The 25,947-nt window shown below is 38.7% G+C and overlaps 1 protein-coding gene across 1 annotated transcript in view; it reads right to left on the reverse strand.

Moving 5' to 3' along the window:
- The window catches only part of Plcxd3 (phosphatidylinositol specific phospholipase C X domain containing 3), a 200,811-nt gene that overhangs the window by 51,555 nt on the left and 123,309 nt on the right, over positions 1–25,947 (reverse strand). Inside the window, exon 2 of the mRNA XM_060380529.1 lies at positions 18,551–19,259. Within this exon, the coding sequence (XP_060236512.1) occupies positions 18,551–19,259 (709 nt within the window). The remainder of the gene's footprint in view (positions 1–18,550; positions 19,260–25,947) is intronic.

Consider the following 25,947-nt stretch of genomic DNA (forward strand, 5'->3'; position numbering starts at 1 on the left):
TCATGGCCCAGAATGTGACCTGAGAAGATGAGAGATCTGGGTCTCTTGAATCAGATATAGCTTGCTTTCTACTGGTAATAGATCCCAAATAAATAAAATAAAACCCAAATAAATCTTTCTAACACCTTACTTGCAGAGTGAAATACCCAACAGCTGTATTACCATCTACTTGATGAACTATCCCTGCTTCCTGGACAATTATCTTCTCTATTCACTTCCTCTCAGTTTGTAATATTTATCTCTATCTAGATAATCTATCTCTACCTCATAGAGAATTTTAGTTATATATTAGGCTAGTTTTCTTTCTACATTACACTCGATTGCCCTAGAAAATCTACATAAGGAAAATGGGATCTGGCAAGTATGCAACTCTCGATCACATGCCATATTCTCTCCATCTCTGTCACCTTCTTTCATGTCCACCAATATACACTTAATATAAATTGAATAGAACTGACTTCCCAACAGCTTGTAATCCCTTCCTGTCTTTGACTTCATTGACACAGACAATGAAAGGTGTCTGTTTACCTGCATTTCATCAGCTGAGTAGAAGAGAAAGAAATTTTATGCATACTCCACTTTCAATTTAAAGTTGTTAAAGATTTTTACAGATAACTTTTCCTTCCAGACCAAAGCAGATTCATGCTGAAGTCACTATATGTCACAGTCTTAATGTTAGATGATTTTCAACAACAATTTCTCCCCTCATCTACATCCTCCTTTTCCTACTTTCTCCTTTTCATATTTCTTGACATCATCTTAGGGGGCAAGTGGGATGCAAACAGCCATGATGTTAACTGACATAGCAGAAACACTGAGCCTGAAAATTATAAAGCTCCTGGACTGAGAATAAATGTAATTTTTAGCAAAGGGGAACAAAGTTTCCTAGGAGGAATCATTTTCTTGTGCTTCTATCTTCATAATAGCACTGGCACCAAGCTGGGCAGCATAAGAGAGATGATGCCAATGGGAAATGGCTGAATTTTTAAAATCACTTATAGGTGTTTTCACCTGAGTGACAGACCCAACAAACAGGAACTTAAATTTGGATCTTATGAGTAAAGGAATTGTGACTTCAGTTTGCCCCAGAGCTTTCTGAGTCTACAGAGAAGGACCCTCTTGGGTGTGGAGATCAGTTCTCCCCAGACGCAGTGACATGCTTACATGCAGCTTGTCTACAGTCGTGAGCGACACTATTCAAAGTGAATAATTATGAGATGTAACTAACTAAATAAATAAATACTCACACAAAAAATCATGCGGGCTCACTGGAGTCTTCAAAACGGTAGTCTTTTGAGCCACAGACTATTGAATCCACCTCTGAGGGAGGCAGCTGGAAATCTGCATTTTAACAATGTCACTATCACCATGTTCCAGATTGCCATGCTCTGAGCTGGGGAACAATTGTTTTCTGGAACGTCCTTTATACAATAGGTTCTTTTTATACTCCTTGTAAAATCTAGCATATGAATTGACCACAACACTAGCTTCAGTACCAAAGTAAACTCTCATTTCTTCTGACCTTCAATTTCTTAAAACATATTTGGGACTAATCCTGTCATCCTAACAACATTTTATACACAAAATGACTCTTCAGTGCCTTTCCATGATGTCACTCATGTTCTTGCTCCTTAGACATATGTTACTGAGGAGATACCATTATTCTTCTGCTGAATGAAAAAGAATCTATTACTCGTTGTTCTACTAGTCTGCTGATTTATCTGATGGCAAGTCCTGGCTGGGGGTAGTGACAAGCTGCTCTTCATGTGGCTAGTGCTGCCTCATGTAACTTTGCAGCTGACTTGGAACCATTTTCAGACTCAGGCTTTTCTTAGCTCCAAAATTCTGTTAAGAAGTCTGATATTGTAGCTGAATGGCTTCCAGACAATAAACTGTAAATAGAACAGCAGGAGGCTCAAAGCTTGGTTCCATTCCCACTGGACAAGAAAGAGAAGTTGACTGACTTCATGGCACAGAACCTGAGAACCAGTCATCAGGCCCCACATTGGATCTGCTACCACAGACCTCCAGGACGCTATGATTTGGAGATTGACAACCAGTGTATCCCTCTCTTGTGGTTTCTAGACCACGATGCTCTCTGGCCTTCCCTGGACTTTTTGTTCCTTCTCTGGCCATACTTCCATGGGTTGTTGAAGGACTCTGTTCTAGAACCCAGGGACTTGGATTTTGATTTTATCTTGGCTGCCTGTTGGTTCTATGACCTGGGGTAACCACTTTAGCATTCATTTGCGTCTTAATTTTCAGAAAAAAAAATCAAAAAAGGACAAATGGAAATGGATATAATGCAAGAAGGACTGAACTCAGTCACCTCCAAGTTTCTTTCCAATTCTGTTATTCTGTATCCGTAATTTCCAGTGGCCCCATGCCACTCGCTTCAGATCTTCTTTCCTTTAGAATGTCCTTTTCCCCCAGCATTTACTTCTCAGGGTGAACACGTAATACATTAACATACACCTATTGCCCGCCTGTACAGATTAGTAAAAATGAGGATGGAAAGAAGGGTAAAATAGGCCCATATGATAATCCTAATTTATTATTTATGGCATTTTAAAAGAGTTGCTTCATTTTGTCTTACATTATGAGGGTGATCTGCCTGCATGTATATATGTGCACCACATGAACGCAGTTCCCACAGAGTCCAGAAGAGAATATCAGGATCCCCCTGGAACTGAAATTACAGGTGGTTGTGGGTTGCTGTGGATGCTCATAAACTCATAAACTCAAGTTCTCTAAAAGAGCAACCAGTGCTTTTAACAACCAAGTCATCTCTCAAGCCTTAATTATGGGATATTTGTTCTGAAATTTTTTGAGTAAGGTACTAGAAACATAGTCTCGAATTTTTATGTCCAATATATCTACTACTACCTACTTCCTATTTCCTTTATTTCCCTTCTTTTGATTTTAACTTTTACTTGTGTTCATATTATTGTCTTTTTTGTGTTCAGGATTCATGATATCCTTCCTCCGCCTTCCAAATGCTGTGATTATAAATATGTACCACAGTTTCCAGCTGCTAACACCTAAGCTGGTAGGCTATATGGAGAATCAAATGGCCACAATTAACATTGCATATGACAAAGTCCCTGGTACAGTGCAGCAGCTCAGTGACTGCAATTGCCTTTCCCATGTATGGCCAGCTGGGTAACATGGTGTGTGCAACAGCAACCTGGAATTTCTATGTCACAATTAGGAAGATTGTGGATTAGCAGACAGAGCTCCCAGTTTTCTTTATCTAAGGGATGTTGTTCATGTAGATTGACTTCCAGGGTTCCAAAGGGCAGCACTGCCAGTGGAACTGAAGTCACTCTATGCTAACATCTCTTACTCAGGTTTATTTTTTCCCCCAGCACTTACCGTTTCTACCTTGGAACTGTTTGGGGGTGAGTGCAGCTTCAGTTTTTCCCTTCTTCAGCCAACCTACATCTCTGAGTTATTTTTATCCCTGAGGTCTAGTTCTGATCTGACCATTCAATTTCCTTCTAATACAACTCTGATTAAACTTAATTGTAAAATTTTCTCTTCAGTTTCCCTAGACCCACCATGTTCTTTGTTCTCCACTTATTGTGCTTTTATTTTTCTCATAAATTTTATTAATGCATAAAGCATTGTTAACCCATTCATTTTAGACATGAAGTTACTCAACAAGATGGCCTTAATGCTCTTCTCAGTGTGACTAAATTTCAGAAAAACTTTTTTTTGACAAATTATCTTTGACCTCCTAATTCTTAGAGCATTAGAAAAAAATTGCAATTTTAAACAATTTTGCTCCTTTCTTAAGATGTAATTTTTCTCAAGGACCTGAGTCATCTACTTGAGATGCAGTACTCAAGCACCCCTACCTCCTCCATCTGTCTGTAAGTATAGGAGTCTAACTCCCCTAAGCACCAATTAACAAACTTAGATGGTCCAATAATATTAGGTAACCTATTCCTCCTTTATGTTTCATGTTCCACTGACATCAGTCTATGGTGATCAATTCTATTTTTGTTTCCAGAATGTTCTATGCCTGTACTTTGTTCTTGCTATTTCCTCAGCGTGAATAGCCACCCACTAAACATTTCTGTCTGTCACAACGATATTCTATCTTTAAAGCTAATCAAAACATTTTCAGGTACCAGGCATAATTCCTATAGGAATCTATAGGTTTTGATTTCTAATTCTCTCACTATTATGCAATTTGCATGAGGTTATGGATATTCTATTTCAATGGTATCTTGCCAATACGTCTTGCACCTCTTAATATACTTCATTCTTCAGCGCCCTCAAAAGATAAATACTGAACTGAACTTAGTGCATTTGAATATACTGCCTAATTTGGTTTGGATATTACCATTTCATGAAATCTAAACAAAATTGCAGTCAGGTGTTAGAGATTCCCAGTAACAGACAGATAATATAGTGATTTTTAAGACTCTACTGCTACACACTTGAAATACAGTGGTCAGAGCAGAATAGGAACACACACAGAAATAAATAAACACAGCAGCCTGGGCTTAAGTCTTGGGTCTCCCTTTTCTTAGCTGTGCTATCAGGGGAAGTTGTCCAACACTTGCATTTTTAAGATGGGAAAGCAATAGCGCCTTCATCTGAGAGATTTTATGAATACCAAATCATATAATCCATGTAAAATAACATAAGATGCAACAGAGATCACCTTAAGACAACTGATAATAACATAGTATGATTACTGTAATCATACAGAGCATTGAACAATATTAACTTACTTACAAAGACACATTTTCTCCTAAAAATATGACGTGATATTTGCTTTAAAAAATAAAACAAAAAGCAGTAGTTTAATAAACTTCCACATATTAGGAAAGGAATTGACTCAAGACACACACCTTCTTTTTAAGAATGTGTGAATTCCGTGGGGGTGAGGTGTAAAAGCTGGTGTTTGAAAAATAATTAAAAATAGGCCTTTAAGCAATAAAAAAAATCTGTGTCTTTTGGCATTGCTGAAGTGTGGAAAACACATCTGTAGTATTTAGAATTGATGGCCAGACTAAAAGCCAAGGTCTTTAGATCCAGGCTAGATTTAGTTTCCCTGAAAGCCACCCGCAACTTCAACCACTAGCTTTATGCTTGGATGTTTGAGATTTTGTTAAACAAAATATTAGAAATGATATTTTTTAACTGTAGTGAAACAAGCTGGTCAAATGCACAACTCAATTCAAATTTCAAAACTTCAGAGGCAGATTCTTAACTTGCCTGCCTGATGATTATGTGGTAACATTTCCTTTGGCCACAGAAAAATTCATTATATCTTTTGGTTCTAATATAGGACCTTTGGGATGAATACTCTTGGCACAAAAGGCAATAGGAAACTTGGAAAAAATAGCAAGATTTTAGGCTTCTTCCCTTGATCTGAAGAAAAGATAACAAAAAATTTTCCTACACTGCCTATTTTAGGGGGAGGCCAATTGCCTTTCCTAGCTAGTAGGCCAGAAAGTGACTTTTTCTTGTCAGGCTCTGTCTAGAATGCTAGAACATTCCCCTTGATACCATCCCACACCACTGCCAACCCAGCAGTGCAAATGTAAAATGCAAGTGACTCTAACGTGTATAAAACTAAGCATGACTGGAGAATGCTTGTAAGAATACTATGATGCCCTGGTTACAAGGTAGATAGATTTGTAAACCATTGGCAAGTAATTTGTACGATTTTAGAAGGTAAAAATTGTTTCTAGCTATAGTATTCTCTTTTTTAATCACTTTTTAAATTTCCTTTCATTTTTTGAAGCAAAATTGGAGTTTACTAAGGTTATAACGTGCATTTAAACAAGTGTGTTTGTGCTAGGGAAGGGTGGAAGGAAAGGACTCTCAAGGCTGGGTAGGGACCTGTTAAAGAGATAGACCTCTAGGGTCTCCCATCCTATCTAGTTTTAAAATTCTCTTTCTTCCATTTTCCATGCTTGTCTTTCTCTTGTTTTGATGGCACAACTCTATTTTTCCAGATGTATAAGCCTCAAGCAAGTGAGAGATACTGAGTTAGAACAGATGGCTGAAAACTGTTCTTCACAATTAATTTCATGGGCTGTTAGTATTATCTTTAAAAAGTATGTGGAAAACACTACTAGTTAAATTTAAATAGGATTCTTCAATAAAATATTTTCAAGTGTCTTTTGTATGGTAATATACATTGAGACTCTGAAGAGAGCGGTGTAAAATACGATTTTCAGTACTTTCCTAGTATTTGATTGCTTTTTTTTTTTCTACAAGCCTTACTTTAAGAGTAGCATACATGAGCATAAATAGCCAAAAAATTTGTTTAAGTACGGTTTAGGAGCTCTTAAAGAATATCAAATGATATAAAAGGTAAATGAAAGCCTTTCACTCTGTAAGCACATTCTTCTTTATGGCTTTTCAAAAGTTATTTATTCTCTTACAAGGAAATCATTGAATGGCTATTGGCCATAAGGCAAAACAATCTTGTAGTATGGGTAAATGTTTTCCTAAGTAGAGAATTGTATATTGAAATGGCTGTACTCTTGTGAACTTGAAGATATCATAGGAGACTTGGGCCATGCCTAAAATATAAAAGTCAAAAAATACAGCTTCCTTTTTTTTTCCCAAGACAGAGTCAGTGTGGCAGGAGATAGGGTCAGTTTACCCTGGGAATTCCTCAGTTTTGTCTCCATTTCCAGTGAGATGTAGCTTGTCTTTGATACATCATGGGTTGTTCCTTTTCTCACCCTTTATCTCCGCAGTTTCAACCCCTAACACTAGATGGAGAGAAAGAAGATAGAAGAGAGAGAAAATTCCTGAATCTAATTTCTTTCCCAAGTGTCCCTTCTAATTTCCAGCTCAGGCCTTCAATGTTTCTCCCAACTGTTCCTCCCTCAGTTCCCTAACAATCCATTTAAACACTCTCTTCTCCCATTTTCCCAATACTAGCAGCTCCACTCTACAACAACTGTTCTAGCCTATCTTCTCAGCTCAGCTTCTCCTGGCTCATCTGTCTCCTAAGTATATCTTCTGCTCCAACTGACTTCTCTTCTCTTCTCAATCTTCTTTTCTCAACCACTGCTGGCTTTTTTATATCCTCTTCTATTCCCAGGTCATAGGGTCAATCAGTTCTAAAGGTTAACAATTCTCAAGCTGACCAGCAACTGGGAATTCGTTAACCAGCCCGGCAGACAAGATAAATCACACTACCATGAGGTAGAGCTCGGGATTTCCTCAAAATGTGGAGCTTTTTGGGATACAATTACTAAAATAGAACATTCTTGTATCTACTTCCTTGCTTGCTAATTTGGTGACAGGGCAAGTAGTCATTTTTCAGATCAAGTAGTGTTAGCAGAAAGTAGTGCTGTTAGATAAAAAGCTTTCTTTGTTTGGTGAATATTTTGCTGAAACTCAATGAGTTTAGCCTTAGTCATCTGGAGAAGAATGTAGACACTTAAAGGCAATTAGACTGTAAGGAGAGAAAAGTGATGAGACCAAGGATAGATAGAAAGGAGAAAGCATACTACCAGAGGATGGTTAGCTGAGGTACAAAGTCATATACATGTCATTAGGGGAGATATCTGGGGGGGGGGGACTTTTTGTTGTTTTTCATTTCAATTTGTTCTTTTTTGTTTTTATTTTTATATTAATTATAGTTCATTTACTTTTTATCCCAGCTATAGCCCCCTCCCTTATTCCTTCCCAATCCCATGCACCCTTCCTCATCTCCTCCATGCCCTTCTCTAAGTCCACTGATAGGGGAGGTCCTCCTTCCTTTCCATCTGACCCTAGTTTATCAGGTCTCATCAGGACTGGCTACATTGTCTTCCTCTGTGACCTAGCAAGACTGCTCCTTCCTCGGGGGTGCAGGGAGGTCAAAGAGCCAGCCACTGAGCTCATGTCAAAGACAGTCCCTGTTTCCCATTACTAGGGAGCCCACTTGGACACTGAGCTGCGATGGGCTACATCTGAGCAGGTGTTGTAGGTTATATCCATGCATGGTCCTTGGTTGGAGAATCAGTCTCAGAAAAGACCCATACTAAAATCTGTACACCTAAGGAAGCTAAACAAGAAACTGAAGTAAGATGATCAATCCTCACTTAGGAAGACAATTGGGATGGATATTGTAAGTAGAAGAAAACAAGAAACAGGACAGGAATCTACCATAGAGGGCCTCTGAAAGACTCTACTTAGCAGTGTATCAAAGCAGATGCTAGACTCATAACCAAACCTTGGGCAGAGTGCAGAGAATCTTATGAAAGAAGGGGGAGTTAGTAAGACCTGGAGAGGACAGGAGGTCCACAAGGACCATATATCTGGGCACAGGGAAAAGACTTAAAATTACAAACAAACCATGGGTGGAGGCAGACACGGGAAGACTGGGAAATGAGTGTGATCCAGGGTGCATGACGTGAAATTCCGAAAGAATCAATAAAAATATTATGTTGAAAAATTACAGAAAAAAGCTGAAATTCCTTTTTCAGTTATGTATGTTACAGTGATTATACAATCTCTTTCATCTCCACAGATATTCAGTAATATCTAAAGATCACTGTGGTACCTGAGCCTGGAGCAATCGAACACATGGACAGATAAGGTGCGATGACCGTAACTATCAAACAATACAACAGCAGTTAGTGTTTAAGTCTTAAGAGAGGAAAGGTAGACATTACAGGAAGCAAGAAGGGGGAGGCTTGCAGTGGTTTGGTATTCAGTGGATGCTTTGCAATTTCATTTAAATTTCAAAGCACCAAGACACCCCAACTAGTATGTGAACAACAACAAAAAAAGATTTGATTCTGTAAGGAAGACTACGTTCACTCTGGTGGTCTGTGGCTCTCACTGTCCTGAGTGCGAAGAGCTCTAAATAAGTTGGCTTGTAATTTTAACGCTCAATTGGCTACATCTACTTGTGTGCTTTAAATGGCTTTTAAATTTAGCATGGCTCTAACTGCACAGTCCCCGTTCAAGACTGTTTTTAGTTTTTGTCTTGGTGAGTGGTCCTCTATTCTGCTTGTCAATCAGAAACCTCATCCTTATTTCTCGCATTCAAAGCACAGAGCGAAAGTCACTGTTTCATCCTTCTCTTTCTTGAGTATCATCCTCTTCCAAATGTTTCTTTCTTCCTTACCTAGTGTGAACTAGCTTGATAAAACTGGTCTAACCACTTACCCACTTACTCTTCATCTATCTTGCAGTATACATCAATTATTAAAAGGCACATCTGATTAAATGACACACCTGTCAGATATCAACAGCTAGCTCTCCATCACTCACAGGATAGATTTCTCCAAAGCTTAGCTGAAATACTTCTTTCAACTTTAGTCTTGTCTTCTAAAGATTCTCCTACTATTGCTGTCCACACAGCATGCTATTCTATAGGGTTACCTACATTATTTTTACATCAAAGTTTTCTTCTCATTATTCTTACCTTTTCCAACAACAGTTTGACTCTCATTATCACATGTGAACTATTAACTAAAAGACTAAAAATATATATGAAAAGAATATAGCTACTCTCTTATGTTAACATTATTTAATATTTTAATTGAAAGAAATATGCATGTTTTTAGATGCTGTTATTCTCATGAGAGGAAGTTAAAGAAATATTTGTTGGTATCTCAAATTATACCTCACAGGTAATCATGACTCTATACTATTAGCCATTCTTGACCAATGGAGTGCTCTCTCTCTCTGTCAGTCTCTGTATCTCTTTCACTGTCTCTGTCTCTCTCTGTCTCTCTATCTGTAGCTCTCTCTCTCTAGATAACCATATTTTTAAAAAGCCAAAATATGTAATGTATAGAGTATAAGATGTGGCTTGAGAATGGTTTCTGAGTATCTGTTCTATCAGTCACTGAAAAAGAAGTCTAAGGGAAAGTACCACATTTTCCTAGACCTATTTTTTTCATCTGTAAGATAATACCTATTTCTTATGGTTGTTATAAATCAAATGGTGTTCAGTATATTAAAAAAGACTGCAAACAGTGGCGCAAAAAACTTCAATGTATGAAACTCTATGCGAATACATAAAAGAGTGTTATAATCAGGAGACTATATTTGCCACTGGACTCAAAATGTTCTACATAGATAGATATCATACAAAAATACATTAAAGTCCTATGAATATGACCTTATTTGGAAAGAGGGTACCTGCAGAACTAATCAACTTAAGATGGATTAATATATGCAGACCCTAATCCAGTACTATTGTGTCCATATAAAAAAGGAGGCTCAGAGAATCCAAGATGGCAGCTACCAGCATGCACTGTATCTGAGGAGCAGAGGATCTGAAACTCTAAAATTAGTGAGTGGAGAGGCAGCTGAACCCAGAACAATGACATCAAGGCTTCCAGGGAGAAAGGGGACAAATCCTGAACTGAGACTAATAGGATACAGGTCAACTGCGGACTTCTCCACGGACTTCTCCTGGGGACACAATTCCCAGGAACTTCCCCCTTTAACAGGCTGAGGCAGCTGTGCAGGCAGCGCAGGCACAGGCGATCCACAGTGCATGTAGCTCCTAGCACAGAACACACTGCTTGAGATTTGAAACAGAGAATACTCAATCCCCACTGCATTTCCTCATGACAGGCCTACCTTCTCCCTCTTTGGCAGAGGCAGAGGTGGCAGAGGCAGCCGACAGTGCTTGCCACAGAGGGCAGTGTCCTGTCCACACTGCCTACAGCTCCTAGCCCAGTGCACAGTACCAGCAACTCCACTTAGGCCAACCAGGCCTGCAGCTCCCCAGGGCCTACTAGAAGGCATCTGTGCCAGCAGCCTCCTAGTTCTGCCGAGGTGACTGGACTCCCAATGGACAGTAACACCAGCCCCCAAGTTCTGCAGCAACATAGGGATTCTTGCAACAGTATTATCAATATTGAAGCTGCTGCTCTGCAGGTCTACCAGTGAAGTCCAGGCAATCAACTCCTGAAGCCCAGACATATCTGAATACAAGAATGACAGTATGACAGGACTGTAGACCACCAAGGTATTCAGGAAATTAGCACAGGCACATTGCCTAAACTGCACCCACAAAAAGTGCTAGCATCTGCACCCCTTCCTGCTCCGGCATTTTGCCCATACATTCCAAACATCTACACTCTCTAACACTCTCTCCTTCAAGACACACTTCCACTCACATATACACGATTGCTTTCCCACAAATGTGATTCTGCACCATCACTCTTCCTCCCTAAGCTACAGCTGAAACACCAAAGCACTCTCAAACCAGTGGACCTCTCTCATACTCCTGAAGAATACTCCAGACACCAGAGGAAAACAGACCTAGTCTGAACTACAGATACCAGGAATAAACAGTGAAGGTTACGGACAAGCAGATGGCCAGAGGTCTGCATAAGAACACACCCACCGACAAAAAGCAGAACAGCATGGCTCCACCAGCAGCCCCCCAAATCAATGGATATTTCAATTCATTGGAAACATAGGAAAATGACTTTAAAGCTATACTTATCCAGTTAGTAGAGGCACATGAAGAGGAAACAAACAAATCTTTCAAAGAAATAGCTACACAAATGGAGGCAAATAAAAAGGAAATGAACAAAGTCCTCAAAAAAACACAGGCAAATACAGCCAAACAAATAGAGACACAATTGGTGGCATATAGAGAGGAAATGAACAAAAAAGAGACCATTGTAGAGAGACAGGAATCCACATTCAAACAGATGAAGGAAATGGTACAAAGCATGAAAACAAATAGAAGTGATAAAGAACACATAAACATAGAAAATCCTGGGGCTGAAGAACTTAAAGAAAAGATCAGGAACCACAATGGTAAGCATCACCAATAGAATACAAGAGATGGAAGAAAGAACCTCTGGAGTTGAAGATACACTTGCAGAAATGGATACTTCTCTCAAAGAAAAAGTAAAACCAGAAAAGGCCCAAACACAAAACATCCAAGAAATCAAGGACACCATAAAGAGGTGAAATCTAAGAATAATAGGAATTGATGAAAAAGAAGATTCCAGGCTCCAAGGTCCATAAAATATTTTCAAGAAAATCATAGAAGAAAATTTTCCTAACTTAAAGAAAGAGATGTCCATAAATATACAACAGGCCTATAGAACACCAAATAGACCAGACCAGAAAAGAAACTCCTCACATCACATCATAGTCAAAACACTAAATCTACAGAACAAAGAAAAGATATTAAAAGTAGCAAGAGAAAAAGGCCAAGTAACATATAAAGGTAGACCTATCAGAATCACACGAGACTTCTCAACAAAAATATGAATGCCAGAAAGGCCTAGGCAGAAGTCATGCAGACTTTAAGGGACCACAGATGACATCCCAGACTACTATACCCATCAAAGCTTTCAATGAACATAAATGGAGAAAACAAAATATTCCAATGAAAAAATTAAATTTATACAATATCTACACAGAAAACCAGCCCAAGAACTACACCCAAGAAAACAGGACACAGATAATTTCTCAACAAAAATTAAAAGAAAACAAGAAATGAATCACAGTAACACCACCAAATCCACAATAAAAGGAACAAACATTCATTGGTCACTATCTATCAACATCAATGGACTTAACTCTCCAATAAAAAGTCACAGACTAACAGAATAGTTGCAGAAACAGGATCCAACATTCTGCTGCACCCAAGAAACACACCTCTGCAACAAAGAAAAACACTACCTCAGAGTAAAGGGATGGAAAAATGTTTTTCAAGCAATGGACCTAGAAAACAAGCTGGGGTGGCTATGCTAATATCTAATGAAATAGGTTTTCAACCAAAATTAATCAAAAAAGATGAGGAGTGCACTTCATGCTCATCAAAGGAAAAATCCACCAGGAGGACATTACCATTCTGAACATCTATGCCCCAAATACAAGAGCACCTACATTCATAAATGTAACTTTATTAAAGCTTAAATTGTACATTGATCTCAAAACTTTAATAGTGGCAGACTTTAATACTCCACTCTCAACAAGAGACATATCATCTAGACAGAAGCTAAATAGGGAAATAAAGGCACTTACAGAGGTCCTAAATCAAATGGACCTAACAGACATCTACAGAACCTTACACCCAAACACAAAAGAATTTATCTTCTTCTCAGCACCTCATGGAACCTTCTCCAAAATAGACCATATAGTTGGTCACAAAACAAGACTCAACAGATACAAGAAGATTGAAATAATCCCTTGTATTCTATCTGACCACCAAGGACTAAAGCTGGACCTCAACAACAACAGAAATAGCAAAAAGCCTACATGCACATGGAAACTGAACAACTCCCTACTCAATGATACCTGGGTTAGGGAAGAAATAAAGAAAGAAACTAAAGACTTTGTAGAATTCAGTAAAAATGAAGGCACAACATACCCAAACTTATGGGACACAATGAAAGCAGGGCTAAAAGGAAAATTCATAGCACTAAGTGCCTTCAAGAAGAAATTTGAAACATCTCATGCAAGCAACTTAATGGCCTACCTGAAAGTCTTAGAAAAAAAAAAAAGTAGACACATCCAAAAGGAGTAGACATCAGGAAATAATCAAACTCAAGGCTGAAATCAATAAATTAGAATCAAATAAAACTATTCAAAGAATCAATGAAACCAAGAGCTGGTTCTTTGAGAAAATGAACAAAATAGACAAACACTTAGCCAAACTAACTGAAAGGCAGACAGAAACTATCCAAATCAGCAAAATCAGAAACAAGAAGGGGGATATAACAACAGACACTGAGGAAATCCAAACAATCATTAGGTCATACTACAAAAGCCTATTTGCCACAAAATTTGAAAATCTAAAGGAAATGGACAATTTTCTTGATAGATTCTATCTATCAAAATTAAATCAAGATCAGATAGAAAGATTGAATAGTCCTATATGCCCCCAAAGAAACAGAAGCACTCATCAACAGTCCAAAACAAAAACAAAAACAAAAAAACAAACAAAAAAAAAAAACAAAATTAAAAAACCAACCCAGGGTCAGATGATTACAGGGCAGAATTCTACCAGAACTTCAAAGCGCACTAACTCAAATTCTCTTCAAATTATTCCACAAAAGAGAAACAGAAGGAACATTACCAAACTCATTCTATGAAGCCACAGTCACCTTGATACCTAAACCACACAAAGACCCAACAAAAAAAGAGAAATTCAAACCTATCTCTCTTATGAACATTGATGGAAAAAAACTCAATAAAATACTGACAAACCGAATCCAAGAACATATAAAAGTTATCATCCACCATGACCAAGTAGGCTTCATCCCAGGTATGCAGGGGTGGTTCAATATATGGAAATCCATCATATAAAAAAAAACTGAAGGAGAAAAAAACACATGATCATCTCCACACAGAAAAAGAATTTGACAAAATCCAACACCCATTCATGTGTAAAGTCTTAGAGAGATCAGGGATACAAGGCACATACCTAAACATAGTAAAGAGCATATATAGCAAGCCTATAGCCAACATCAAACTAAATGGAGAAAAACTTAAATCAATTCCACTGAAATCAGGGACAAGGCAAGGCTGTCTACTCTCTCCATATCTCCTCAACTTAGTTCTTGAAGTCCTAGCTAGAGCAATAAGACAACTAAAGGAGAGCAAGAGAATACAAATCAGAAAGGAACAAATCAAAGTATCACTGTTTGCAGATGATATGATAGTCTATATGAGCGACCCCAAAAACTCAGCCAGAGAACTCCTTCAGCTGATAAACACCTTCAGCAAAGTGGCTGGATACAAAATTAACTCAACCACAAATCAAAAAAATCAGTAGCTTTCCTGTATAACAAAGACAAAAGGGCTAAGAAAGAAATCAGGGAAACAATACCCTTCACAATAGACACTAATAACATAAAGTACCTTGGTGTGATTCTAAACAAACAATTGAAAGACCTGTTTGAAAAAAAAAAAACTTCAAGTCTCTGAAGAAAGACATTGAAGAAGATATCAGAAAATGGAAAGATCTCCTATGCTCATGGATCATTAGGATTGAAATAATGCAAATGGCCATCCTGCCAAAAGGAATCTACAAATTCAATGCAATTCCCATCAAAATACCAACACAATTCTTTAGAAAATTTGAAAGAAAAATTCTCAACTTCATATGGAAAAACAAAAAACCTAAATTGCCAAAATGATCCTGTATAACAACTGATCATCCTGAGGTATCTCCATCCCTGATAGCAAGCTGTACTACAGAGAAATAGTAATAAAAACTGCATGGTACTGGCATAGAAATGGAATGGTGGTTCAATGGAATCACCGAGAAATAATGAAGACCGAGAAATAATCCCTCACACCTATGGAGTCTTGATTTTTGTCAAAGAATCCAAAACCATACAATGGAAAAATGACAGCATCTTCAACAAATGGTGCTGGCCAAACTGGATGTCTACATGCAGAAAAATGCAAATAGATCCATATTTATCACCCTGTACAAAACTAAAGTCCAAGTAGATCAAAGACCTCAACATAAAACCAAATATACTAAATTGGTTAGAAGAAAAAATGGGGAAGAGCCTAGAACTCATTGGTACAGGTGACAACTTCCTGAACAGAACACCAACAGCAAAAGCTCTAAGGTCAACCATCAATAAATGTGACCTCATGAAACTGAAAAGTTTCTGTAAAGCAAAGGACACTGTCATCAGAACAAAATGACAGCCTACAGACTGGGAAAGGATCTTCACCAACTCCATATCTGACAGAGGGCTAATATCCAGAATATATAAAGAAATAAAGAAGTTAAAAAGCAACAAAGCAAGAAATCCAATTAAAAATGGAGTACAGAGCTAAAGAGAGAATTCTCTGTAGAGGAATATAGAATGGCAGAGAAACATTTAAAGAGATGCTCAATGTCCTTAGTCATCAGGGAGATACAAATCAAAACCCTGAGATTTCACCTTGCACCTATCAGAATGGCTAGGATCAAAAATCCCAGTGACAATACATGCTGGAGAGGATGTAGAGAAAGGGGAACCCTCCTTCATTGCTAGTGGGAATGAAAACTTGTACAACCACTTTGGAAAACACTCTGGCACTTTCTAAGAAAATTAGGAATAGTGCTTCCTCAAGATCCAGTTATACCACTCTTAGGCATACACTCAAAATATTCTCAAGTATACGACAAGGACATTTGTTCAACCATGTTCGTAGCAGCTTTATTTGTAACAGCCAGAATCTGGAAACTCAAATGTCCCTCGGCAGAGAAACAGATACAGAAATTGTGATGCGATTACACAATGGAATATACTCAGCAATTAAAAACAAGGAAATCATGAAATTTGCAGGCAATTGGTGGGAACTAGAAAAGATCATCCTGAGTGAGGTATCCCAGAAACAGAAAGATACACACGGTATATATTCACTTATAAGTCGATACTAGACATATAATATAGAATAAATCTACAAAAATCTGTACACCTAAAGAAGATGAGCTAGAAGGAGGGCCCTGGGTAAGATGCTCAATCCTCACACAGAAAGGCAATTGGACAGCATTAGAAGAAGGAGAAAACAGGAAACAGGATAGGCACCTACCACAGAGGGCCTCTGAAAGACTCAACCTAGCATTGTATCAAAGCAGATACTGAGACTCACAAACTTTGGGCAGAGTTCAGGGACTCTTAGAGAAGAAAGGGGAAATAGTAAGACCTGGAGAGGACAGGAGTTCCTCAAGGATAACAACAGAACCAAAATACCTGGGCCCAGAGGTCTTTTCTGAGGCTAATACTCCAACTAAGGACCATTCATGGATATAACCTAAAACCACTGCTCAGATGTAGCCCATGGCAGCTCAGGGTCCAAGTGAGTTTCCTAGTAAGGGGAAAAGGGACTGTCTCTGATATGAACTCAGTGGCTAGCTTTTTGACCACTTCCCTGGATGGGGGAGCAGCCTTGCCAGGCCACAAAGGAGGACAATGCAGCCAGTTCTGATGTGACTGGATATGCTAAGGTCAGATGGAAGGGGAAGAGGACCTCCCCTATCTGTGGACTTGGAGAGGGGCATAGGAGGAGATGAGGGAGGGAGGGGAGCAGGGAGGGGACTACAGCTGTGATGCAAAATGAATAAACTGTAATTAATATAAAAAATTAAAAATTAAAAAATAAATAATGAAGTTTGCAAGCATATGAATGAACTAGAAAAGATTACACTAACCCAGGCCCAGAAAGATGCATAGGATATAATTCACTTATAAGTGGATATTGGACCTATAGTATTGAATAACCATACTATAATCCACAGACCCACAGAAGGTAAGTAAAAAGAAGGGCCCAATAGAGATTGCTGAATGTCACTCAGAAGGAGAAATAGAATAGACATTGGAAGTGTATTAAGAGAAGGAACTGGGAAACAGATAGAATTTAGGATGGAAATGATGGTGAGGGTCAGATGTGTGGAGAGCTGGGGTTGGAAGTGGGAGGGCTGGGAACAAGAAGGGAAACTGAAGGGGGTGCATCTCATTTTCAAGCTGGAGGCCTGAAACTGTGTAGGCTCCTGAGAGGATATGGAATGACTCAAGCTGAGACTCCTAATAGGTGGGGAGATGAAAACTGAAGTGACCGCCTCCTAATCAGGCAACACTAGTAGAAGGAGAGGAACAACTTCCCACTTTCATCCAAAAATTACCCTGCCTACAAGAAGTACAAAGTTAAAGAGGGAACAAAGATTGAGGGAAGGTCAATCAATAATTGGCCCAACCTGAAATCCACCCCACTGTAGAGAGCCAATCCCTGACACTATTAATGTTGTTCTGCTGTGCTTGCAGACAAGAGCCTAACTTGACTGTCCATCTGGGAGGGTCCAGCAAGTAGAGGATAAGGACAGATACTAGGACTTGTATCTAAGCATGTGATAGTGCTTTGGGGGTCTTGAGGAAGTGCTGAAGGAAAGATGGAAGGACCTGGAGGGGACAGGAACCTCACAAGAACAGCAACAGAAACATCTAAACCAGACCCATGGGGACTTCCAGAGACTGATATATCAACCAAGGAGCAAGCATGGTCTGGACCTAGGCCCCCTGCACATATGTCACCAATGCTGTCCTTGCTCTTCATGTGGGGCACCTGCCGAGTGCAGGGGTCCATGTTTCTAACATGGACTCTATAGTCTGCTTTTGGATCACTTTTCCCTGGCAGGGCTGCCTTGCATGGCCTCAGGAGATGAGGATATGCTCAAATATGATGTGCCTTGATTTGTTGGAGAGGGTGAATGCAGGGGGAGGGGATTTCCGTTTCTGGGGGTAAAGGGAGAGGGAAAAGAGAAGAAAGGAGAGACTGGGAGGAGAAGAGGGAGGGAGGACCCTTGGGATGTAAAGTAAATAAACTGAAAAGAAACTAAAAAAATAAGGCTCAAAGGGAAAAGACCATGAGAGGAAGGTGGAATTGGTAATGTATCTATAAAGCAAGGACTGTCAGCCATCAGCAGGACCTTGGGGAACCAATTATCTTAAGGCATACAGTTGTACAGTTGTAGTACTATGTTACTTATGCAAACTAATTCACATAGGTAAGAATTTAGCTCCGTCATTTTTGTGCTCCGTGACTTAGACTACTGGACAAATCTCCTTTCTTTGTGAAGGGCACTTACCTTTCTGTGATTGTTTCTCTGAGGCCACTTGCCACACCCTTGACCACAGTGCTTGCTTTGGGTGTCAGCACCACCTGAGATATAAAAAACGAGCCCTTCTTTCTTCTTTCAGTGATGGATGCCTGAAGAAACTGGATCAATTTCTCAGGGTCTGTTGTGTTTGCCCAGGGTGCTGGCATCATCTGCCCAGGCCAAAGAAAGGGCACTTCCAGTGCCACTGGACTGTGGTAGAAGACCAATACTTGATAGTCCTTCTCCCATAGGTACTTTAGACTTACTTCCTGGGCAAAAATGGCTGGGCACATTTTGTTTCCATAGATGTCTTTCAGCATTTGGACCAGTTTTTCATGGTGGTATTTCTGCATTCCATAAAAATGGTTGAAGTCCAAGAATACTACCTCTTTGTGATGATCTGTGAGAAATGCATTGATCTCTTCAAGACCCTCATTGACTTTGGCACTGAATAAGCCATGAGCAAAGTACAGTTCATTGTCTGGGTCTCTGGGCTTCGTGGAAATTCGAAGGTCAAAGTAACGGATTCCAGCTCCCAACTGACCAGTGAAGCTCATTGTTTGAGTGGCTAACCATTTCCGCATCAGCTTCTTGGCTACAGTTCCAAACACAGAGACAAAATTTTGGACAGTTTCTGGCTGCTCAGGGCCTACTGGAGAGGCTTCATCAATGTAGAAGCTGAAGGAATCATGGGACCCTGGGAGAGTAACAAGGCATAATGTGGTTAATTTCCAGTCTTCATAACATATCACTCCTTTCCCTCCTGAAAAGTACTCACTTCCCCCGCAGATGAGCCGAAGAAAGTACAGGCAATTTTTACTTAATACCCACATTTTGTGGGGTCCTTTGAATGGCCTGGTGTAGGAAAGAGAACACTTCAGTTGACCAAACCTGATGGTAAAATAGTAAATAAGTTCCTTCAAATCAGTACTTCAGGACTCATAGAATCATCAACTGTGAACTAAACACACCACGCCCACAAGGAATGACTTCCTCTAAAGGCAACGGAAATGAGTATTCATGAAGTGTGATGTATGGAAACTCATAAGGATTAGATACTTTGCCTTCAATTATACCCTCTGTGCTGGTAATCTTGTCAGTGTGATAGGATTTGAAAATCACCTAGGGGAATATTTGCAGAAACAGTTAATTGATATAAAAAGATGTACCCAGAATGTGGGCAGGACCATGGTCTGGGGCTCTAGACTGTATGAAAAAGAAAGAAAGAAAATGAAAAGAATATTAACATTCATCTCTCTGCTTCCTGACTATGGATGCAGCCACCACTGGGGCTGAGCTCATTACTACTCCTTTACTGACACTCACCCTCAAACTGCGTCAAGGTAACTTCTCCATTCCTTAAGGTGATCTTACAGTGTACTTTGTCACAGCAGCAAGGAAACAAATACAGAAGTTCCTTTTGTTCTGAGCATGCATAAGGGGACTGTCTCCATTAATAAAAAAAAAATGCCCTTTCTTCATGTGGATAAATGGAGTATGAATTTTCACCTCACACATTTGGTTAAGCAAAGAGAGGCGATGAGATCAAGGAAGGAGAAGTAAGAGTAGACTACAACGCTGTCATCTTTATCTTCATTCCTAACCTTATTCTTGGCCTTGTACTTATAAACTATGATGAGATCAAATGCTTTTTACATACTGAGTAAACAATGAAATGTCTTGTGAAATAATACAACTGATTGTGTTTAAAAATTTACCAATAAGCCCCATTCTTCACAGATATTTTCTCTCAATAGAAAAACCTCTCTGTGGAATTGATTTTCAAATTCATAAGAATTCCTTTCTTTGGATAACAAGAGCTATTTGTTTGGTTGTCTACTTGGAGAAGTTATGAATGTTAAGCCTCCATAAATGCAGTGATTGGTATGTTTATGATTTGTGTATAAGTATGGAGTAGCATTGGCATGTGATCAGGACCTATAAAGAAAATAATCTCAGAGTTGAGTTTTATCCTTCCAGTCTTCCGATTTGCTCTTGGCCATGATTACTGAATCATTACAATGGAATCCATGTGTCTTGGATGCTTGACATCTCAAAAGAAGCAGATGTGCTTCCAATTTTGTCACATTTTCTTTCACTTTCATGACCTTGTCCCTGAACCATTGTTCCCCATCTGTTACTTAGCTTCTCCTGAGTTCATTTTGTTGCTCTGATTTTGACACAGGTCCCACAAGGCACTGATTGTTTCTTTTCTTTTTTCTTTTTCTTTCTTTCTTTTTTTTTTGTAGATCTTTAAATACTCCAACCTAAAACATATGTATACATACATACATACATACATACATGCATGCATACATACATGTGTGGCCATGCTCTCTCTCTCTCTTTCTCCCCTTTAAATTTTGAAGACAGCATCTCAGGGAATTTGTCAACTAATCAATTTGATGCATTTTACCCAGGGATGTAGTATTTATCCTGCCTGCATTCTACAGCTGCACCTATGTTTGCTGTCTCCATGCATGTGCATAGCTACTTATCTTTGCAGAAACCATAGAGAGAAGTCAGAGAGCATCAACTTTGGATATTGCAGAAAGTTCAGTGATAAAACAATTTGTAAATGTACTTTAATACTCAAAAAATTATGACATTTAAGATATAGAACAGAGAACATCGCAAGAGTTTTTAGACTTTCAAACAATAAAAGGTAATCCAAACAAATAGAAATGTTATGTTGAATTTAGTCTCGAGTAGTTTGATCCATTTATCTCTAATTGATGGTATGGGAAGAAAATGCCAGCTGTTTCTGAATAAATAAAATTGAAAGTTTGCATCTGACACTAGCATAATTTTTAGTTATTTAAATTTCTGAATATTGATTTATTAGCAGCAGTTTATCTGATTCCTAATCTAAGTGAAGAAGCTGAACAAACTCTGCTGTTGATCAACATTCACAGAGAAGTGTATGAGTTTAGAAAAGTTATAATTAAATGTTGTAAGATCAAAATAGTTAAATAATCACTACATACTAGGAAAGTCAGCAAAGACTTTCTGCCTCACGACAGAAACAGGATGCAAGTTTAGATACTACTCCAACCTTGTAAAAGACATTAAACAGAAGCAAGTAGAATCATACGCAAATATATCTAGATTTCATATACTATAAATGAGCTCTTTGGATTTTTGAATGTATTTTTAGTTTTTATATCTTATTTTATGTAATATGAGCTTAATTTTATTATTACATTTTCAAAAATGTATACAGTGTATTTTGACTGTCTCCATTGTTTTGCCCCCCACTCTTGCATTTATCTTCTTCCCTCCATGTCTTCCAATGTCATTACCTTGCTTCTTTCCATTTTTATTTTTTTAACTATTGTGTGTCCCACTGAATATAATTACAGCTGCTTATAGCATCATGAATAAAGATTATTCACAGAGCATACACATCTTACTAGTGGCTACAGGCTGGGAAAAATGTCTCTCCTTTCCCCCAACAACTATCAACAGCATTTATATCCTCAGGGAAGAGGAGAGCTCCAGTTTCTCATCTTCCTTCAAGACTTTTCAATTTGGCTTTATTGTTACCTTTCTATTATGTAGTACATAAAAATATTTTAATATAAAAAGGCATGGAAAAACAATTATAAAAGACAAAATAGGTTTAAAATAACGTTATTTGTTGACCTTCAAATAAAGTATGTCATTGAGATCAAAATAAAAGAACATTAATAGCAAAAACTGTTAAAATTATGCAGAAAGAAATAAATGGTGCCTCTATCAAAATTCTTTTTAAGTTAGGTGGCTCCGTGGCATAAAAAGCAACTTTTGAGGGTGGTGCACTGGGGCTGTTTTATTCTGTAGGCATTATATGGGAAAAGAGTTAAATCTGTTGTATAAAAGACAGTCTATGCATTGAAGTGAGGGTAAATAGCTTAATGTGGGATTTCTCCAAAGGAAATATTTTAATAACATTAAATTCTATTTAGAATGATGCTTCCTAATGTCACCATTTACACTGAGATCTTTTCTATTGTTTAATCTAAAATAGAAGCACTACTTTGTGAGGCTGAAAAAGAGACAGAAAATTTTGTCTTAACTTTTTCTCTTTTTCCCTTTTAATTTCTTTCTTTCTCTCTTTCTCTTTCTTTCTTTCTTTCTTTCTTTCTTTCTTTCTTTCTTTCTTTCTTTCTTCACTTTGCAGCCTGATCGAAGCCCCCTCCCTACTCTCCTCCCAGTCCCATGCTCACACATCTTCCACCCTTTACCTTTTCTCAGAGAAGGGGAGGCCCCAATGGGTACCAACCCATCCTGGCACTCCAAGTCACAGCAGGGCTAAGCACATGTCTCCCACTGAGGACAGACAGGGCAGCTCAGGTAGGGGAAAGGGGCCCAAAAGCAGTCAATAGAGTCAGATGCAGGCCCTACTCCCATTGTTTGGGGATCCACATGATTACCAGGCTGCATTCAACTGAAGAATGGATAAAGAAAATGTGGTACATTCACACAATGGAAATGCTACTAAGTTATTAAAAACAAGGAAATCATGAAAATTGTAGGCAAATGGATGAAGCCAGAAAGTATCATCCCGAATGAGGTAACACAGACCCAGAAAAACACACATGACATGAGTCTAGCATAACTGTCCTTTGAGAGGCTCTACACAGCCATTGATTGAAACAGAGGCTGGGATTCACTGGCAAACATTAGGTGGAGCTCAAGGAATCATGTGGAAGAGTTGGGGGAAGGATAGAGGTACCCAGAGGGGACAAGAAAACTTACAGAATCAACTAACCTGGGCTCACAGGAGCTCACTGAGACTGAACCATCAACCAAAAAGCATGCACGGACTGAACCTAAGCCCACTACACATGTGTAGCTGATGGATGGCATGATCTTCACATGGGTCCTCAAGCAATTGGAGCAAGGAATATCTCTGACATGGACTCCATTGCCTGCTTTTGGATCACTTTCCGCTTTCAGCGGAAGATGTGGAAGATGTGCTTAGTCCAGATATGTCTTGATGTGTTGATATGAAGTTGGTATGGGAAGTGGAGAGGAAGGGGCTCTTTTTCAGAGAAGGGGAGGGGGAGATGGGGAAGAAGGTGGAAGAGTGGGACTGGGAGGAAAGGAGGGGGGGTTTCAGTAGGGATGTAAAGTGGATGAATGAATGAATAAATAAATAAGTAAAATATTTTTTCTTAGAGGAAAAACTGATATGTAGAATCTGATATCAAAATATACTAGTTTCCAAGTTGTATACTTTAAAAATTTATTCATTGCTAAGTGTGGTGGCACAAGCCTTTAGTCCCAGCACTCAGGAGGCAAAGGCAGACAGATCTCTGAGTTTGAGGCCAGCCAGGCTTAACAGAGTAACTTCCAGGACAGCTAGCACTACAGAGAAACTCTGTCTCAAAAAAAAAAAAATGAGAGAGGGAGAGACTCATTTAAATAGGCTTGGGATTAAAATGCACTAGGCAATGCAATGCACTGTAGGCAGCATTAAAGAAGGTGTGGAGGAATAGGGCCAAGATTCATGGCTTAAAACTGGAGGGTTGTCAGGCCATTGGTATGGCTTTTATTTTCTATACTATTAAATTAAAATGTTGCTTCATGAGATTCTTATAAGGAATGAGTCAATAGCATAGTAGGACTAGAAATATATACTATGTAGCACGATAAACATAACAGCAATTAAAGTTTTATATTGTTATAACTACTTAAGACTAAGCAAACATCATCTGCACAAGTGTACACAGGGTGGCGGTACAAGCTCTTCTGGGGGAGGCAGATAAATATTGAAGTTGCAGGATTAAGGTTTGGAAATGTTTATTAAAAATTAGTGTCCCAGTCACCTCATGTCCAAGTATAAAACAAAAGAAAAATACCACATTTATTGTTGTTTTGAACATCTCAAGACTTATATCCATTATATTTAATAATAAAAATAATATAGACTAGCTTCTAGTCCTCCTTCTTCAATATCCCTCCAGTATTATTTATGCAAGATCTTCCAGATGAATTTTTGGTTGCTCTCTGTGTTTGACCATAGCTTCATTTCAAATAACAAAATTATAGGTGATGATATATATTGAAGAAGATGTATCAAGTCAACTTCAGTGTAAATGGCCCAGCAAATTAAAGTCTGAGCGGTGCATATGAATTTGGTTCCATTAGCCACAGCTGTACCTTTGAATCCAGGCTCTGACTGTGTCACAGTAAAAACACGATCTATCCTTGCCCTGGCAAAACACTGAGCTTGCTTGTGACTCCCCAGGACAAGAGCCTCTGTCTCCTCCTCCATTCCTCTGAGAATCCTACAGCAAGTTTCTTGGGTACTTGATAACTTGGTTGTCATATGATCACAGAAGTAACGCCATAGTAGTAGGGAAGAGTGTTATCTTCCACTATGAACAAAAATGACTCCTGGGTGAGGATATAAAAAGGTGGACTTGTTTTTGTGACTGGTTTCTGGGGCAGAACAAAAGTGGTTGGTGTTGCTGCCATGTTCCCTGAAGCGGTTTTTCTTTTTATCTTTCCAACAAGGAAGTCCAAATCCTAACTTCATTTCTTCCTGTGTGGTGAAGCACCCTTAACAGTCATGGTGGACGTTCCTTCCCTTGACTTCATAATCTCTACATTTCTAATTGTCACTGGATGTTTGATTATGGTTACCAACTTTTTCCTCTATCTTTGTATCTTACTCTCCACCTAAAACTTTCCCCGTATATGCTTGACTTGAAGCCCAGACTGAAAGCTTTCAAAAACAAAACAAAACAAAACATATTTAAGAAACTAACTTTTAAATATCTAGGTTCATTATAGCATCCAGCTATAGAAGTAAAAAAATATTTTATCCATAGCAATCATTCAAAACCGTTTGCATAAAGAAACACTACAGACGTGAAATAGCTACTTCTAGCAATAATAACCATTTTTTCATATTATGCCAGACTAGGCTGCTTTACACAGGCTCATCAGCCCTTCTCCCTCTTACTGAATTCTACTGTGACATCTCAGAGCAATAGTTGCTGCCGAAGATTATTCATGCTTCTATTCTCCAATGGTTCCTCCTCTTACTCTTGTAAGACTATGAGTACAGAGAGTTATGAGAAACCTTAGGAGTGCTACAGATGACTTTGAAAGACAACCTTCCTGTCGTCTGTGTGACCTCATTACTATTTCTTGGCACAGAGCATGGTATGAACAACGTTAATGCCATCATTATAAAATTAAACCAAAATTCTGTTCAACCATTCTGAGCACTTGGTGCTGGTAAACCTCTTAGAATATTCAACATTTCCCTAGTTTCTTCTCCTTTCTTTGCCATTGTCTTCTTTCAATCTCCCTCATCTGTCTTTTCATTGGGTTTGTCTTCAACTTTTTTCTGCCCCTCAAGCCACACAATATTCAAGTTGTACTGTGTT

This window comes from Meriones unguiculatus, chromosome 3 (genome assembly GCF_030254825.1).
Source record: "Meriones unguiculatus strain TT.TT164.6M chromosome 3, Bangor_MerUng_6.1, whole genome shotgun sequence".
In the NCBI taxonomy this organism is placed as follows: domain Eukaryota; kingdom Metazoa; phylum Chordata; class Mammalia; order Rodentia; family Muridae; genus Meriones; species Meriones unguiculatus.